The sequence below is a fragment of the Sinohyriopsis cumingii genome, chromosome 17, assembly GCF_028554795.1.
Source record: "Sinohyriopsis cumingii isolate HCF-2022 chromosome 17, ASM2855479v2, whole genome shotgun sequence".
Lineage (NCBI taxonomy): Eukaryota > Metazoa > Mollusca > Bivalvia > Unionida > Unionidae > Sinohyriopsis > Sinohyriopsis cumingii.
The window spans coordinates 76345987-76365092 of NC_142977.1; the positions used below are offsets into that span (position 1 = coordinate 76345987).

General features: G+C 35.3%; 1 protein-coding gene across 3 annotated transcripts in view; it reads left to right on the forward strand.

Moving 5' to 3' along the window:
- Positions 1–4787: 4787 nt before the first annotated feature.
- The window catches only part of LOC149779267 (dual specificity mitogen-activated protein kinase kinase 7-like), a 35510-nt gene continuing 21191 nt past the window's right edge, over positions 4788–19106 (forward strand). The window contains exons 1-8 of one of the 3 annotated variants that reach the window (XM_089939853.1): positions 4788–4845; positions 5756–5823; positions 7568–7743; positions 10477–10590; positions 14244–14363; positions 16782–16889; positions 17624–17675; positions 18461–18588. In XM_089939853.1, coding sequence (XP_089795979.1) covers positions 7585–7743; positions 10477–10590; positions 14244–14363; positions 16782–16889; positions 17624–17675; positions 18461–18588 — 681 coding nt within the window. In that variant the 5' untranslated portion in view covers positions 4788–4845; positions 5756–5823; positions 7568–7584. Of the gene's footprint in view, positions 4846–5325; positions 5483–5755; positions 5824–7567; positions 7744–10476; positions 10591–14243; positions 14364–16781; positions 16890–17623; positions 17676–18460; positions 18589–19106 lie in introns of all 3 variants that reach the window. The other 2 variants (XM_089939852.1, XM_089939854.1) reach the window with 2 other exon arrangements.

The following is a 19106-nucleotide window of genomic DNA, read 5'->3' on the forward strand; positions in this document are numbered from 1 at the left end:
ACAAGACATTATATCATAAAGGTTTGGAATGCAATTCGGTGGGCACAAACAGGGTAACTAGTTGTATCTATTTGTTGCATTTACATAACAGCTCGTGATGACGTCGTGTTTTAAAACAAGAAATAAAAACTGGCTCAGCATTCCTCCTCGTCTATTCCAAACTTTCTCAGCGCATCGGTACCCACAGCCATGTCCAACGAAGTCTTCCTTTCCGTTTGATTAGGATTATATGCTTCGGTGTCAGACTGTGCATTGGTAAATCCAAAATCCGCATTGGCACTGGCAACTATGTTGGTACATCCAGGGCCGGGGCTACCATATAGGCAAACTAGGCAGCCGCCTAGGGCGCTGATTTCAGGGGGAGCATTTTTTTTTAAAAAAATTATTGTTTATAAATTTTGAAATTTATATTTTCGGGGAGGGGGGGCGCCAGAATCTAACCTTGCCTAGGGCGCCTGAGAGTCTGGCCGGGTCTGGCGCCGGCCCTGGGTACAGCCCAATACCACATTAGCGCTGACAACTATGATATTGCATTTGTCCTCAATGTCTACCTCCGAATTCATATCACCTGACTCCCAAGTTTTTCCCTTATCGCGATGTTCCACATCTCAGAGTCATTCTGCACCAAACTGTCTGATTGTACCATCTTATCACCAACGTTTCCCATCGAATGACTTCAACCTTTCCAAGTGCACTTCGTTCGGGTTTCCCTTAATTTACTTTATTATATTTGTCATATATGTCACGTCCAACATTTGATTTATCAATTCGTTCACCCGTCGACGGCAGTCTGCTATCTGTAATACGCGATCGTAACTTCCCTATTACTCTTTACCTGCGATAGAATGGGAACTAGGATTCTATATTGAATAAATATCATTATTCAGACTCAGGAAAAGAAATGAATGGTGCGCAGGTCAATGCACGTTTTAGCTTGAAGCAATGTGTATGGCATTCCCCGTCCCTGTAAGTGTCGTCTGTGGTTTTGCTATTGTTGATGAATCTCTTTAAGATCGTACGGCAGTAAAAAGAAAATCAGAAACATTATCTTACTTCAGTGATAATAACCTGTACATACCAATATTCAAATCACTTTCACTTATGTAACGTCAGTCTTTCTTTCATCTTCAGAAATATAATATCCGATGAACACCACATTGGTTTAAAATAATTATTATCTTTTAGGATTTATCTTAATATTTCCTGATCGCGGTCTCTAAACCGTTTTCCCTGAGTCTGTTCTTCTCCCAAACGTGCGACGAAAAATCACGATCGATAAATTCCTGGTGCAGCAGGAAACACGCCAGTTTAACCAACAAGTGTCTTCTCAATCAAACGTTAAAACGCTTTACAAAACTCGTACAGTCCCCCATGTACGGCGGCAACAGCCATTTTAGGTCTTACCCTTGGATCGAAAGCAATTTGATTCTTGTAACGCCTCCACCAGTCGTGGAAGCAGATAGCCATCCTGCATAGTCGTGAGATGTACGGAAGTCGACACCCATCTATGACGTATCATTCTTCTTAGATACTAATATTATGGGCATACTTTACAATATAACTAAAAGCGCATGTCCAATATACCTGTTTCAAAACCCTTGTCCTGCTGACTATTCAAGAGACATCTTAAGGCCTGCAGCATCGGTTTTGTTGTTTCTATTTTTACTTCATTAAAACAGGTCTTCCCATGCCAGGTCTTTTTCTTTCAAATACATCCTCGAACTAGACCCGATAGGGTTTTAACTTCTTGCTCTCCTCTTGAAAAACTTTGACCTTGGATTTATTATAAACAGAGGCGGTGTTAGGAGTACGCAGGGCCTAGGGCCGACCATGACCGCGCGGGGCCAGAGTATCGGTATCACGATTGGTATGCTACTGCAAACACTGAATATGTATAAACTAGATCAACTTTCGTGATTTGGTGTACGAATTTAGTTTTTTCATTATTCATTTTTTTTAAATCCTGTTTGTGGACAACGGATTTTTAATCGAAATAATAGCATGACGACAATGTCTTTAGCCTAAAGCGCGGGGCCTGCGGCGGTCGCTCCATTTGCCACCCCCAACCGCCGTTCTTGATTATAACAATCATTTATATGCGCGAAACTTTTCGATGAACAGAAATCTCCACACATGAATCTGCCGCTATCAGAACAGCTGAAACAGTATTCTTGTAAAAACTCACGAACTCATTTATCCATCAGATTCTCCAACTGACAAATTTCCGAATTGCAGGCCTGGGCTGACGCTCCTTGTCCACATCTGAAACGTCGCTTCTTTCAATAGTTCGTGTAAAATTGCGCAAACCTATGTATCTCCGCTATCTGAAATGTTACCATCTCCACGCAATTCAAAAGAACTTCTCTAGTGTTCGGATGAGATAGATGCAATCTTCACTTGATGTCGGGGCCCCGAGTGGCCGAGTGGTCTAAAGCGCTCTTCGTTACGGATCACTGCCATCTCACCTCTGTCTGCGGCGGTTCGAGTCTAAGATTCAGCCAATGTGGGCATGTGAGAAAGCTTGCCAGTAGCTTCTCGTGGGTCGGTGGTTCTTTCCGGGGTTTTCCGGGTTCTTCCTCCACCATTAATACTGGCCGCCATGTATAGCCCATCGTGCTGAAAAATGGCGTTAAACCCCACAACAACAACAACAACAACACTTGATGTCAGTACCCAGAAGTGCGTCCATTACAACGATGGCATGCTTGAGTTTATTGTAACTCAAAATGTCCATCCAGGTACGCTTCCCTCGTAAGTCACCGTAGTACTTTCGTTAGCTCAAGTATAGAAGCACTATTTGTTATTTAAACGAAGCCAAAACAATTTGACAGTGCAGTAAAAACCGCTTTATAGCTAGACCGTTCATGTTTATCAAAGTCTTTTAGTACTAACTGTGCCTTTCATCCTAAACGTTTTACAACGTACAACGCGTCTCAGCTCAGGATGTAAAACATTGTACGTGTTCATGGCGTATTAGTGAAATGAGAGAAAACTTGCATGTGTTCATGACGTGTTGGTGATATGAAAGAGAAATGTCATGAGTGACACCTAGGCTTCGTGCTGATTGCATAAATTTAATTTGGCGATGCTGATACATAGTGTTTGAGATAAAGGATAGGAATGAGAAAGCCTTTGTTGAATGACTAAAATGGCTTCGATTTTTCGTTAGTGTTGGAAGTTGTTGAGCAAATGGGACCATATGACCTTTAACGGGAATATATCATTAAGGCTATAATGTTTTGGTTTATATGACCTTAAAGGAACCCTATGGTCTCTAACGGGAATTTGATATTGAAGCTATAGTTTGCTGTTTGTTTGGATTTTTTTTGGGGGGGGGGGGGCTATAGTGACTAAATGGAATCGGCATTAGCTATAGGTTTAACATGTATGGGCCTATACGACGACAAGCGGAATCTAACATTACAATATAGTCAATTCAATTGGTTTAACGTGTGTGGGAATGTATGCCAACAAGATAGGAAATCGTACGTTAAAATATGTCCATAGGTTTAACATTGAGCTAGCTCTCTGGGAACAAGGGGAAACTCGATGTTAAAAATGTTCATAGGATTAATATGGCTGTCTGGTGTGTAGCGTCAAATATAATATTAAAAATTGTCCACATGTTTAACATGAGTGTATGCATAAGTAAGTTGGGAATTTAACAAGAGTCTGCCCTTTGTTTGGGATTTATAGGGACATGGGGAAATTCGTTTCTAAAACTACACCTACTATCTAACAAGCCGTTTGTGGTGACCGATGTCAGGTAATATATTATCCAACACACCGCTTTGAGTAACCACCACCAAATTTACAAACCAATTAAAAAAGTATGAATATATACACACCCTGTACCATCAACACGCTGTTTGTAGTGACCAACATCACATTTGATAACCAAAGAAAGGGTATGAATATACTTGTATACATATACTATGCCATCAACACGCCATTTGTAGTGACCAACATCACATTTGATAACCAAAGAAAGGGTATGAATATACTTGTATACATATACTATGCCATCAACACGCCATTTGTAGGGACCAAGAAATCACATTTACTAATCAACGAAAAGACTAAAATACATCCACACTATTTGTAGTGACCACCACACACTCATCTACTGACCACACAGGGTAAGAGATTTAAAACAAAGGGTGTAAAACACAATTTAAATTCCTCATAGACAAATATAACCCCCTGTCGCACTATAAGTTCCACATTATTCCCTCATAAACAAAGTAAAACTAGCATACCCCTATAATTTCCCTACCATCCCCTTTCAATAAAAACTAACATCTCAATTATCCTTATAAATCTTATAACCCTACCAATGACGAGCAAGGAGAGAAAAGAGGCAAATGGAGAGAAGAAAGAAAACACACTTAATTACAGGCGTTGGCTTACTTTTACAATCAAAGTACAAATATATTAACTGTTGTAAACCTGTATGAAGCAAAGTAGGGTTAAGAAATTTTGTTATGCTATATTTTTTTATTGTTTTTTTTTTTTTTGTCATCGATTTAAATTCTTTCGCTTAACCTGGCTATCCATTATCGCCTGATAAACGTTTTGGCATTTTTTAATAATAAATATTCAGTGTATAGTGATGCAATTTTCATTTTTCAGTTTCTTAAAAATTTAAGGTTATTGTTTTCTTTCTTTCAAATTATCAAATGAAGTCAGAATTTGGTGTGAAGCAATGTTTTCATGCAAGGTTGTGACAACGAACTTATGAATCATACATAATAAACATGATGTGCAACACCCAAGTAAATAAAGTCTTTCAGCTGTCAGTGAGTGGAGCAGGTACTACAGAACGTCTATGATCATAGCATCAAGGTTGATAAGTATTCATACATATTCGTGTTATTTGATTGAATTTATTTTACAAAGGTATACATTTTTAAGGACAGTGATAGGATCTGCATTGCTAGTTACAAATATATCCAATGTAATATCAATAAAATATTGATTAAAATGGGTAAAAAATATACATCTCATTTTAAGAAATATTAAAGAGTATAATGCCTTCAGAAATCCATTTCGGTGTCGTTTTTATTTATTTTAAATGAACATTCTATATTATAATATTACAAGGTTAATCATTGATGAAATTTTAAACAATAAAATGTATTTAATATTTAATTGTATGTTTAGATCAAGCGTGAATAATATGTTTTAGTCTTTATGTAACAGTAGGACTTGTTGTGATCCTGTTTATTGTCAGTAATATTAGCTATTCCGCAAACGCATGCGTTGGTTGCAAAATTGTATTATCATAGTTCGAGACTAAAGCTTAGGTCCTATCTCTGCATATAGCATCATGTGATCATTTTCAATATGTCGACCACATCATTCCAAAACAAACTTAACGAACTTGAAAGAAGACTTAAAGCTGAAAATTCATCTAGAGAGCGAGACAGAGCCCGATTCCATGATGTCAGTGCTAGTCCCAGAAGACCAAAGCCAAAGCCATGTAAGAGGTTCCTAGATTTGCACTTGAACTCCTCCCTTTGTTAGACTGGCACCTGCCGTTTCAGCTGTCAGTTTCAGAAAATTATAATGAAAGCTAAATTGCAAAGTTTTTGTTCTAAATGCTGTAATAAGTGGTGTCACTTCATACAGTTGAAATGTTTAATCATTTATGACGTTTAACTTTAGAAATTATTTAATTTGAAGTAATGATCTGCTGATTTCGTTATGACATTCCACTCCGATTCATGACTTTCTTTGTTTACATTTCGTTCAGTTCAGCATCGCGAATGAAATCCGCGTCTGTAGCTCAGTGGATTTTCAAATGAGTGTCACGTAATGTAGGTAAGAATGACTTAAATAGTTTTGTGCATGATTGATTTAATACCATTTATATAAAAGTGCTGAGAGCGCGACATATTTACATGCTGAAATAATGGTTTATGACAAAATATTGATTAACTGACATTGTTCTGAGCAACGTGGTTTACAGTGTAAAATCAATCCATCCATTTTGTAATTTAATGTGTTGTTTGAACTTTGTTAATATAAAAAATGACAAGACATTCTTCGGATGACAGGACTTAAATTATCTCATGCATTTTTCATTAAATTCTGCAACAATATTGTACCAAAGTATAACAAGACACAACCATTTATCACTTACAGATGTATTGATATTTTGTTCTTTGCTAAAATTGAATGAGTATGATAAACTTCCGATTAATGTTGGATACTTTAGCTATGTTAGTGTACTATAATGCACATGGATATCTCACAGGCTAAAAATGTTGAGGCACATGAGGAACATAGAGTTGTCTGACAGAAATTGTGAAACAAACAGGTCCCAGTTTATTAAACATGAACAAACCTTGATATATCACTCATTTTGAATCTGTAAATAGAAATTAGTGCCCTCAAATTTGAACCAAGGTCATGAAATTTGCAACTTTTAATAAGTTCATAAATTTTGTTTACTCTTCTTTTAATAAAATAATTACCAGCACACGGTAATTTGTGTAAGTAACAATATACGAAGGAATTTTGATCAATAAAAATAATGGTAATGCCTACAAGGTAGCAACACTTTAAGGAATAAATACAATTTAAACGTTCTGTCAAGTCAAGTCTTAACAGAAAATCATCACTATTGGGTTTTGACCAAAAGACTTCTCATGGTATCTCCTCCTGAATGGATGGTAATATAGACAATGGGTTTTAATTCCAAGACTTCTTATGATGTCCAGTTGGTCCGTAATCAAAATTTTGTGTATCTGATATCTCGTATGGCCACCACATCAGTAATCTTGAAAATTTTGTTATTGCACCTTTTCCTCAACAAAAAGCCATATCATTTGAAAGTAAACACATTCAAGGCAACAAAACAAATTTTGTTGCCAGATCAGGATCTGTGTAGTTTATTCTACTGATTACTCATGACAAACTTCACAGACCTAGATTTGCTGGCACATTATGCTGTGGCAGAACTGGGTCTGTGCAGTTTGCTCTTGGGTTATGGCTTATACGACTTATTAGCAAGTATAAACAGTATTACATGGCATTTTCTTCAGAATATGGCTGTCTTTGTTTGTTGAAATTTTGATTTAACATGTACTTAACTAGCAGTTTATATTAATAATATGGCATGTAGATGATGTGGCAATATTGTCCAAATCAGACTCAGGGAAAACTTTGACTAAATTCATGATTTAGATTCTCGTCATCACCAGTTTAATATAAACACCATTAAAACAAAATTGAGCATTGATTATTTGTCAGTCAATTGCAGGTGCTTACATATGCACTCTGTAGAATATAGTTTCTTCAAAGTATGATTGAAACAAATGGTAAATCAAGTTAGCATGTCATTCCTGAAATAGTGTTTTTATGGTTACAGCAAAATTTCAATAACAAAGCTTATATATTATAATGTATTTTATGATGGATACTTGAATGCCAATTCTCTTTTTTTAAAGCAAACATGCAATCCCTCAATCTGCATGTTCACCTATTCGTGGTTTACCATACCTACCATAATTTTACTGGCTTGATGCATTCAAAAATGTCATGTATCAAATATTTGTTTCAGTGTGTGACTTTGGGGCTATGCCACGGTCTAGTTCAGCTCCTTCAAGTGGTGTGCGCAGGTTGAAGCCAGGGTCATTGGACTGCAGTCCTCTAATGCGTCAGCCTGACAGTGCAGAAATAGAGCAAAAATATCAAGAAATTATGAAGATGACAGGGATATTAACCCTTGATGGACAGGTAACATAACACTTTGGATAAAAGACATGAGAAAGGCATTGTTGGTTTTTTCAGTATGTCTCCCTAGTATACTAGGCATATTTCTGATTTTAATTAAAAAGAAATATGTAAATGTTCACAAAACGTACATGCCAACCGTTACGCTTTTGGCTTAATCATTACGCTTTTTTTCACTAAATTACGCCTTACATGTAACTGTATTCGGATTACGCGTTTTCGGCATATCCCCCTCCCAAAAAATTAATAATTTGTTTTCTCATTTCTATTAACATCCCATTAATTCCACAGACTGTATTCTAGAAAAGATGGCTTTTATGCAACTACGACAACAGTTATGTTCTATTTATAACAGTTACCCTATTTCCAAGAAACGTGCTGGTTTCTACTTTTGACCTCGGTTTCTATTATAGTAGCTGTATAGCTTAGGTAGGAGAGAACAGACTGGTTTTCTAACTTGTGATCTTTGCTCGCAGATTCTTTGTTCTAATTCATTTCTGGTACAGAAACAGTCTTTAGATATTTGGCACTGAAAGTTAGGTCAGATTTATTCTAGTTGATGTGTGTGTTAGAGCAAATATATTGTTGGGATAATTTCACAAATGGAAATGATGAAAAACCGATTCATAGATGAATACATGAATTACGCAACACAGCGTTCCATTGTAGGGTAGCTTCATTCCTTTTGCAGGCTACGTGGAAAGGATTTTAATATTGATCATGGTGGTAAAACAAAGAAACCTTGAATTAGCTTGTTTTACTAACTCCATTACTAAGGTAACTTCTTTTTTTTAAAAGTAGAACTTAAATGTGGACACAAATTGTATAAATGCAGAGGCGTTATCTACAGAGTTCTTAACAGAAAACGGACTGCCCCTAGTGGTAGAAGATGACATTGGTCCTTTGTTCAAATGGATGTTTCCCAATTCCAAAATTGCAGAAAATATGCATGTGCAAGAACAAAATCATCTAATATTGTTAGGTGTTTAGCAGAAGATACTTCACTTAAAATTGCAGAAGCCATGAAAATTGGGCAGTTTATTATTGCAACAGACATGAGTAGTGATTATGACAAAAAGTTGTACCCAGTCTGTGTAAGAGACTTTGACAACGGAAAGGAAAAAGTCAGAGTGCTCTTCTTTCATTATCAGAATTAACAGTAGATTCCACTGGAGAAAACATTTTTTTTATTTCCTTGATAATGCTTTGAATAAACATAAGGGTCTTCAGCTGATAATGCATCAGTGATGACTGGAATTCATAAAGGAGTTGAATTCTATATTTTGAAAAATGTCTCCATCATTGTACATATCAGGTTGTCTCTGTCATATGATGTATCATGCTGCAGGAAAGGCTGTTGATAAATGAGAAGGAGAACTCTTGAAGTATCAAGTTGGCATTCTTCCTGACAATGTACTTCATGCAGACTGAGTTGATTTTTTTCATCTTATGTCCCAGCTAAAAGACCCAATAACTGTAAGATATATATTTCCTCTTTATTAGGTTATGATAAGAATATTGGTTCCTTACCATTCTAATGCTGACTGTGGGAGATTGTTCAGTATTGTTAACAAAAATAAAGCTGAATTCAGATTCAGGCTCCGTAACCCAGCACTTAGTGCTCTATTGGTTTGCAAAACATTCATAGTCTCAGCTGGTACAAAGTGTTTTGAAATGTGTTATGAGAGTCTGTTGCTTTTTAAAGCTCTAAGCGTCATATACAAAAACTTGCAGTAGTTGATGTTTAAAGTCCAGAGGGATAAATAAATCATTTTGTACATATGCTCATTGAATTATGTGGATTACTCTTTTTTCTGCTCAGATTACTCTTTGTGCCCACTTGGATTACACTTTTTCCTCACTATGGGTTGGCAGGTATTGTTGCTATGTCACTGTACAAAGTGGGCTTCTAGGGTTGGAATGCTTTATAAATAAAATAAAGTTGAAACAATGGGTGTATTTCTCTTTACCAGGTGTGTTTAGTCCCCACCCAAGGCATTGGTGTCTGCAGGTTACAAAAGCATACACTGCTTGAATTGTCTGTAAGAATAATTATGTAACCTGTACTAGCAAAGATATTATCATTTGCACTCACAGTGAATGTATTTATTTTTGTAAGATAATATATTGTTAACCTGGATATTACTTTGCACGTACCATATACTGTGTCATGCATGAACTATTGATGCCTTGAAGCAGTCATTATTTCTCTCTCTCTCTCTTGTTGGTAATCTTGTTGGATCCAATTTTCAGTTTGATAACACGTTTGAACCCTTGAGGAGAACCAAACACAATTCATTATTACATCTTCATGTCAATGAACATTGTCAGAGTTTTTACTCAATATAAGTGATACACACTATGGATGTTTACCCTTCATCACAGTGTGTGACTTTGGATAATGGATATGTTTCTTTTGTACATAAATTTCTTATAAGAATAAAAAATAAAATAAGAATAGTACAAGGTTATTTTCTTTTGGTGATATCAAATTAGCATTCTGTTGATCTAATTTATCATAACAATCAGGGCAGGAGTATGGCACATTCAACACAGTTTGATTTGTGTCTGAGCTTTGTAACAAAATGTTTAACCATAAGTTGTGGAAGAAGAAAAGTACTCATTTTATCTTGTCCGAAGACATATGGTATTACTTTCTGTGTGTGTGTGTGTGTGGTATTCTGTAAGCGCTTGCTTACTGGCAGGTCTAGTTTTATTATTATTATTATTATTCAGAAAGTTCCGTCAGATATCACAGACTTGGAACCACTAGGGGAGCTGGGTCATGGAACCTGTGGTCAGGTCATCAAAATGAGACATAAACACACAAACCATTTAATGGCTGTCAAGGTAAATATGTTGCAGTTTGTTTATCAATTCTCATCACAGCGTTTAGTTACAGATGTGTAGGATAGTAGCGTTAAAGCCCTATTGTAATAATATGGAAAAAGCATCAGAGCTCTATTGTATGAATAGATTGAAGCATTACATTTGTTAGATCTGTTGTATTAGTAGGGATGAAACATCAGAGCCCTGTTTTATTATTTAATAGGGATGAAACATCAGAATTCTGTTGTATTAATAGGGAGGAATCATCAGAGCCCTGTCGTGTTAATAGTGAGCTATCATCAGAGCCCTATTGTATTAATTAATAGGGAGGATTCATCAGAGCCCTATTGTATTAATAGGGAGGAAGAATCAGGGCCCTGTTGTATTAATAGGGATAAAGCACTAGAGATTAGAGCCCTGTTGTAGTAGACTGCTCTGTTTGGCCTAGTGGTTAGAGCATCCACCTCTGATGTGGGTGGTCATTGGTTCGATCCTTGCCCGAGTAATAACGTCTACAAAAATAGTACAGATAGCTGCTTCGCTTGGTGCTCAGCTCTAAGAGGTCAGTGTTAGGTCTGGTCAGCCCGGTGTCAGGATAATGTGACTGGGTGGGACATCATGCTACTTGTCTGTGGCATGATGCACCAGTGCTAGACATTACTATAAACTGTCACACTGCAGACATCGTAGCAGTATGACCGAAAAATTGTTAAAGCTACATTAAAAATCCAAATCATACCCACACCTATTAATGTAATAGGGATGAAGCATTAGAGATCAATCTTATTAAAAGGGATATAGCATTGGAGTCCTGTTGTGTTAGTAGGGATGAAGCATTAGAGATTAGAGCCTGATTATATAAACAGGGAAGAAGCATTGGAACCCAGTTGTATTAATATGGATGAATCATTGGAGCCTTATTATTTTAATATGGATGAAGCATCTTGCCCTATTGTGTTGATGGGGATGAAACATTGGATCCCATTTGTATTAATAAGGATGAAGCATTGGAACCCATTTGTATTAATAGGGATGAAGCAGTAGAGATAAGGGCCCATTTGTATTAAGGGGCCCTGAGTGGTCTAAAGCGCTCTCTGTGTGTGCTGAAAAATGGCGTTACACCCTACAGCAGCAACATTTGTATTAATAGGGATGAAGCATTGGAGATTAGATTCCATATGTATTAATTGGGATGAAGAATTGAAACCCTATTGTACTAATATGGATAAACTATCAGAGCCTTATTGTAATAATGGATGTAGCGTTACACCTAGGATCTGCTTAGCTTGGAGAAATTGGTCACCCATTCCTCCAGATATGTGGAGGGGAGATAACAAAGTCCAGAGGTACAATTCAGTGATTTTATTATAAGAAATGGTTTAATAAGTTGCCCTCAAGGATTGCTAAGAAGTCAGTAATTGGGTGAAAAGTGGTCATACATTTAAGAAAATACCTTCTTGCACTCAAGCTTCAGCAGTGTGCAAGTGGGTAATAATACATGTATATTTGTTGCATTTTTGCATCTTTACTGAAAGTGAAGACACTTGCTTTATATTTACAAACATAAATTATGGAAACTTATTCAAAAAATCAAATATTTTTTTCTTGTATTTACATTGATATTGTTGCGTAATAACTACCAGTGACATTTGAAAGTAATAAATTGTATTGATTATCAGTTGTGATATAAAAACCTTTTAAAAGTGAACCAAAGCATTTTCATTCATATCAGTGTTTTTGAATGTCAGAAAGAGCCAACGTTTTTCAGGGCAGTACAGATACGTATCCAGATTCAGAAACATTATAGTGCAAGTTGAATCAGTTGTATATTAATTTAAACAATTATGTACTAATAGTTGAAACAGCTATATATGATAGTTGGAACAGTTGTATTGCGCTAGTTAAAATAGTTATAGAATGCCAGGGATCGTCCTGGGCTTCGCCGATGTCGCAAATTGCGATTTTTTTTCCTTATTGGCGACAAAAATATCCCATCTGGCGATTTTTTTGGCGACAGACTTTTTGGTTATTTAATTTGTACATAACAATCATAGATTTGGACTGGATAAATTAAAAGGGAGAACGAAAGGAAGCCACAAACTTGACTAAGCAATGCATTGGAATCAATCTGTTACACAAACAATCCTTTGTTCGTATTGACAACCCCATCTTTACAGTGCATTGTTACATCATAATCTGCTTATGCTGACATCTGGGCTGAGTACTGTATGCTGCGATACAGTCAATCATGCTACCGCACTATACCTACAACTGACCGACTTCTGAAGACGTGAATAGAACAGATACAATTAACTGAATGGCTAAATCTTCTGTTTTTTTTTTTTTACATATACCAGTACAATAGTTTTGCTGAACCTTCATAGAAAACCGATAACCTTTGAAGTACCGACTACTGTATACAAATACAAAGCAAATGGAAAAATCTCAATCACAATTATGTCTGTCGCCAGTGCAGCATTTTACTCATTGATCTTTTCCTTTTGCCATCAATCCATGTTACGGCTGCTGAGACTTAAACTCCGAAACAAGAAATAGCACAAAAAAAACAACAACCAGTTTTGCATAATTAATAATAATTATTTATTTCTCAAAATACAAGAGTGAAAGAATCTCTAAATTGGGTGTGAATTTATGCTTATATATACGGTCCAATATTGCCAGGTGTTGACTCGTGTAAGTTTCATTCGTGGGAATGGAGATCATATTTTGCTTGTCGAGAAAATTTATACAGCATTCAGTGATCATTCTTGGGATTTAGGAAGCAATTCACTACAAGCTTTGTGAAGCTAGCCATTGGGGGGGGGCTGCTGATAGACTACTGGTGTCACCTGTCAGTGCTGTGGACTGTGAATGTGGATTCAGTAAGACTAACCTCATAAAAACTGACATCAGAAATAAACTCTGCATCTCGTCTCTCGAGAATTTCATGAGAATCAGCACGTACAGATGTGAAAAATTAGACTTTGAAACTGCATTCAACAAGTGGGCAGCCATAAAATTGCGACGGATCTTCATGTAACACTTTGTAACATTTTGTTAATGCATGTTGTAATTAAAGAATTAAGTAACCCATCTTTTGTAATTTTCATTGCCTGTTACATTAATAGACTAAATTAACACTTGGAAAAATGTACACTACTTGTTCTGGCGACACTTTTTGGAAATTGGCGACAGAATATTGAGGTTGGCGATTTTTTTGGCGACAGCTTTTTAAAAGCCAGAACCATCCCTGGAATGCTAGTTGAAATAGATGTGTGATGCCAGTTGAAATAGTTATAGAATGCTGGTTGAAATAGTTGTGTGATGCCAGTTGAAATAGTTATAGAATGCTAGTTGAAATAGTTGTGTGATGCCAGTTGAAATAGTTATAGAATGCTGGTTAAAATAGTTGTGTGATGCCAGTTGAAATAGTTAATATAATGCTAGTTGAAGAATTATATAATATGCTAGGTGAAGGAAAAAGTTATATAGTGTTGGATAAAACTCATGTAATGCTAGCTGAAACAGTTATATAATGCTAATAGAAGTGATTTGATGCCTATTCGAAGAGTTATATTATGCTGATTTAGGGATCTATATAATGCAAATTTTATTTTCAATCATAGTAATTAATATTATGATTTAAAGAAAAATGTACAACTTTTATTTTACAGCAAATGCGAAGATCTGGTAATAAAGAAGAAAACAAAAGAATTATTATGGATCTGGATGTAGTTCTCAAAAGTCATGATTGCCCATATATAGTGCAGTGTGTAGGAACATTTATTACCACAGTAAGCATATCTTGGAACTTTTTTTACTGTTATGTTCCCACTGTAATAATAGCAACAAAAAAAAAGTGATATACTAATTTGCTGCTTTCCACACATCCCATGTCTGTACATCAGTCCCACAACCATTTTATTGTGATATCGCACAAACTAATGGACTGGGAACTATGAAACTCCATATTTTATCATGGTAATGAGTAAATGACATAATTAGGCTTTAACAATTCTTTATTCACATTTGTAAAACCCTTTTGGATATGGACTCTGTTTTAAAAAAAAAGCTTGTTAGCACAATTAAAGCAATGGTCATCTGAGGTATATAAGTCAAACTTTGGTCAGATTTGTTATGTAAACTTGTATCAGATTTTGGTCAGATTTGGTACATAAGCTTGTATCAAATTTTGGTCAGATTTGTATGTAAGCTTATATCAGATTTTGGTCAGATTTGGTATTAAGATTTTATTGTATTTTGGTCAGATTTGGTACGTAAGCTTGTATCAGATTTTGGTCAGGTTTGGTATGTAAGCTTGTATCAAACTTTGGTCAGATTTTTTATGTAAGCTTGCATCAGATTTCGGTCAGATATGGTATGTAAGCTAATATCAGATTTTGGTCAGATTTGGTATGTAAGTTTTTATTGTATTTTGATCAGATTTGGTATGTAAGTATTTATTGTATTTTGATCAGATTTGGTATGTAAGCTTGTATCATCAATGTATCAAATAGTTTGTTTATGATCAGGGTCCATGTAAGTTATTGATTTGGTTTGATTTTGTGGGGTTTAATACCATTTTTCAGAATATAATTGGCTATACATGGCGGCCAGTATATTCAGTGGAGGATGAACCCGGGAGCAAACAACTACCCATGGGTAACTACTCAAAACTGTCTTACATACCCATGTGTGTCAAGAGGAGACTCAAACTCAAACAGACAGAGCTGAGAGGTATGAGCGAGTGATTTGTAAAGGTGAACCAGGAGCTTCTTGCAAGTTAATCAGAATGCAGGCTGATCAGATGGTGGATATCTTTGAAACTAATGCCTGAATCAGTGAGCCACCACAGCTGTCTTGGGTGTGGATCTAAATATATGTGGATTTGCATTAATAAGCTGACATATGTCAGATATAAGTGAATGAAATCAGTTCTGTTTGCAGCTTCTAAGGTTGTTTGATACATTACTTTTACTTATTGGACATGTTTAAGAGAATGATAAACTTTGTTAGCGTAATTGAGCCAAAGTCATATGGAGACATAAATTCCATGCTATAATTCAGTTATTCAGATTTTTTGACAGTATTGATTTTTTGGGACTTTGAGCTATTTTGATCTACAAGGTCTACAGTGTCTGGTATGGGGGCATGCATATTTTACAAACACAACCCGGATTCTGAGATCTTTGCCAAAGGAACAGACAGGGTTCTTATGGTCTTTGACAGTTTGGGAAAAATGAGGTAGCATTTTCAAGGTCTTGACAGTTAGTAAAAATTGAACAGATTACCCTGAGGTCTTTAAAAGTCTTTGAAAATTGAAATAAACCCAAACATTTTAATTTCTTTCCATAATCACAGCGGTGGCTTCTCTTTCCAAAATGGTTGAAGAGAAAAAACAGCAAATATAATAATGCATTTAAAGCAGTGCTGATGTCTGTTAAGAAAACAATTTATTTTGTATTAAATCAGTTGCATAAGTTAAATATTTCTGAATTAACAAGGAATGTTAACCTATCTTCCAGATCATTATAAAGTAATTTTAGGAAGTTAATTATAGTTTGAATTTCATCTTTAAACAATATTGTAGTATTTTGCATTCATTGTTTTCTCATATGACGTAACTTGTATACAAAATGTTAGCAAAAATAGGTCTTGGAAATCTGTTTGTGGTCTTTGAAAGTTTGGGAAAAGTCTTTGAATTTATCATTCAGAATTCTTTATGAACCCTGATAGAAAATAACATACAAATGTTCCAATTATTAGACCAGTTCTTTAAAGCATAGGAACTAATCTGAAAGAATAAATTCAGAATTAAACTTGTTTTTCTGTCAGTTGGGTTTATTAAATGTTGGCATGCGATTAACAAAATTTAACTTTACTAAATAGTCTTGATTGCTGTAATTAAACAAAAAGTATTGCTATAGGAGTAGAATAAGGAAAATAGTGGTGTTGCAGTGTGGGTATTTTCCGCAGTTATAAGAATAATTATACTTTGAGAGTTTCCACTTTACAAATATAATAAAAGTTTAGAGTTGCATTGAGCAGTTTCAACTTCAGTCAGAAAAATTAAAAATTTTTAATTACATTCTTAGAGATTTTTATCAGTCAGTTTACAGCGATTTGCACAAAAGCTGCATAATATTTGAAAGGTTGACCACGGCAGTATTATAAAAAAAAAAATGATTGCTACGAGCTTGATATGTTCACAGAGTGAAGTATGGATCTGTATGGAGTTAATGTCAACTTGCTTAGACAAGCTGTTGAAGAAAACAAAAAGACCCATTCCTGAAAGAATATTGGGAAAAATGGCTGTTGCGGTAAGTAAAATAAAAACAAAACAAAGCACACCCACATACATATCAAGCAACATAAACTCGTTCAATTAAACCCCTTGCATGCTCAACAATAGAATGGCGGTTGGAGCCATGACTGCAATGTGGTTAGCATGACAGACTTGCTACTGAAAGTATGCCAGTTCAAATCCTATGATCAGATCAACCCAGATCAGCTACCATGGTGTGCCTGTGGGCAAGGAAATTGACTCCAATTGTCTTGGCACTAATAACACTATTGCTTTGCAGTGCCATATAACATAATGCCAAAAATTACAGCCATTAAATTATCTCAGGATTAGAGAAAGAGTTTAAGTCATTTAAAACAGTAACTTTTTCCTTGAGAAATAGAAAGAGACTATTTCTAGGCAAAAAGACAGATATAGCAAAGAAGAGAGCATGAAAAATAGATTTTTTTATTAGTACCAGTATTTGTGTTTTACTAGATTTCTTGAATTTCAGCCATGAATTTAAAAACCCAGAGAACAATATTCCTTCTGAGGAAACAATATGGCCTTTCCTTGATCTACAAATTTATAAAAACAGTGAACAGTGTTTCTTTTATGGATACAGTATGACCCAGTCATTCATCCACAAATTAAAAACCCCAGTGAACAATGTTTTTTTTAGTCAATGCAATATGACCCCCTCCTTAATCCGTGAATTAAAGTAGCGGTGAAGTTATATGAATTCACATTATCTATTACGTTTCTTTACAGATTGTCAAAGCCCTTCACTACCTCAAAGAGAAACATGGAGTCATTCACAGAGGTGAGAATGAAATATTTTGTCCTCATGGCATACCTATAGAAGTCAAGAAAGTTAAAATCTGAGTCGAAGGAATACTGATTTTGTACAGCAGAAACTCCTTACCTAATACAGTCACATGCCAATTTTTTAATATAGTGTTTTAGCAATCCATGAGTAGTGTATCATTTTGGAAAAATCTTTGCTAGAAATAGTTTCAAAAAATGAGCTTGCAGCCTTTAGAAATTATTGTTATGAAGGGAAAAAAGAAATACAGATGTATCAAAATAATGGGATTGAATGGGGAAATCAGTGGGATTGGGTGGGGATAAGTTTTTTTTAGAATATATTTCTAGTTTTTTCATTATTTATTGTTTTGAGAAGACATGAAGAAACTTTAAAGTCCACAACCTAGCATTATCCTGATTATTATTTCCACCCCCAGGGGGTGTTGTGGGGGAATTTTTACTTAGTCCACCCATGCTGAAAGACTCATTATCATGATTGCACAAAAACACTCAACTTAAACAATAAGACACTTGGCAAGCGTATTTGCATTCACATACAGATGACCTGCTTAGAATTTCAAGCTGTTAAAGCAACTTTTCAGATTTTCTTTTTCATGAAAGAAAAAACTTGTTAACTGAACAAAAATCAATTGGTGGACAACAAAATTTAGAAGGCATGTGTGTGTTTAACAGATTAATAGATTGTTATGCCATTGTAGCAGTTTTTACAAAATTTCTAAGACTTTTCTGCTATTTTGACTTACAGTAGCAGTATATATGCCATTTTGTTTCTGCTTTCAGATGTGAAACCCTCCAATATTCTGTTAGACGAGAAAGGCATTGTTAAACTGTGTGATTTTGGTATCAGTGGTAGACTGGTGGATTCCAAAGCCAAAACACGCAGTGCAGGCTGTGCAGCTTACATGGCTGTAAGACATCTCCATTTTACTCTTTTCTTATACATATATATATATATATATATATAAATTGATATCTTATACTCATATCAGATCTTGGATATTGCTCCAGCATTATAATTTATTGATTTTAGATATTGCATAAATGCCTTATGTTTTAATGTTTTTTAATAGTTGGAAGAATGGCCTGGCCCATATGCAGTCTAACCTTCTTGTACTATTTTTCTTGTTGTTACATACTGTCTGATTTATGTTGTGATTCCTGTGTATTTTAGAAGTGTTTATTTTTCCAAATAAAAATTAATACCAGATTTAAGTAGGGTTTCACACCTTATTTGAAAGGTTTAGGAAAGTAGAATGGTATATAATGTTTAGCTTTGCAAGAAGAAACACAGAGACCCAAAATCTGAAATTTTACTTTTTGTTATATTAACATTTCTTCTTCATTTTTGTTCAGTCATTTATTCAAATGCATTTGTTCATTTTCTGAATATCATTTCATAGAATGCAGAATAATACTGTTCTTTGAC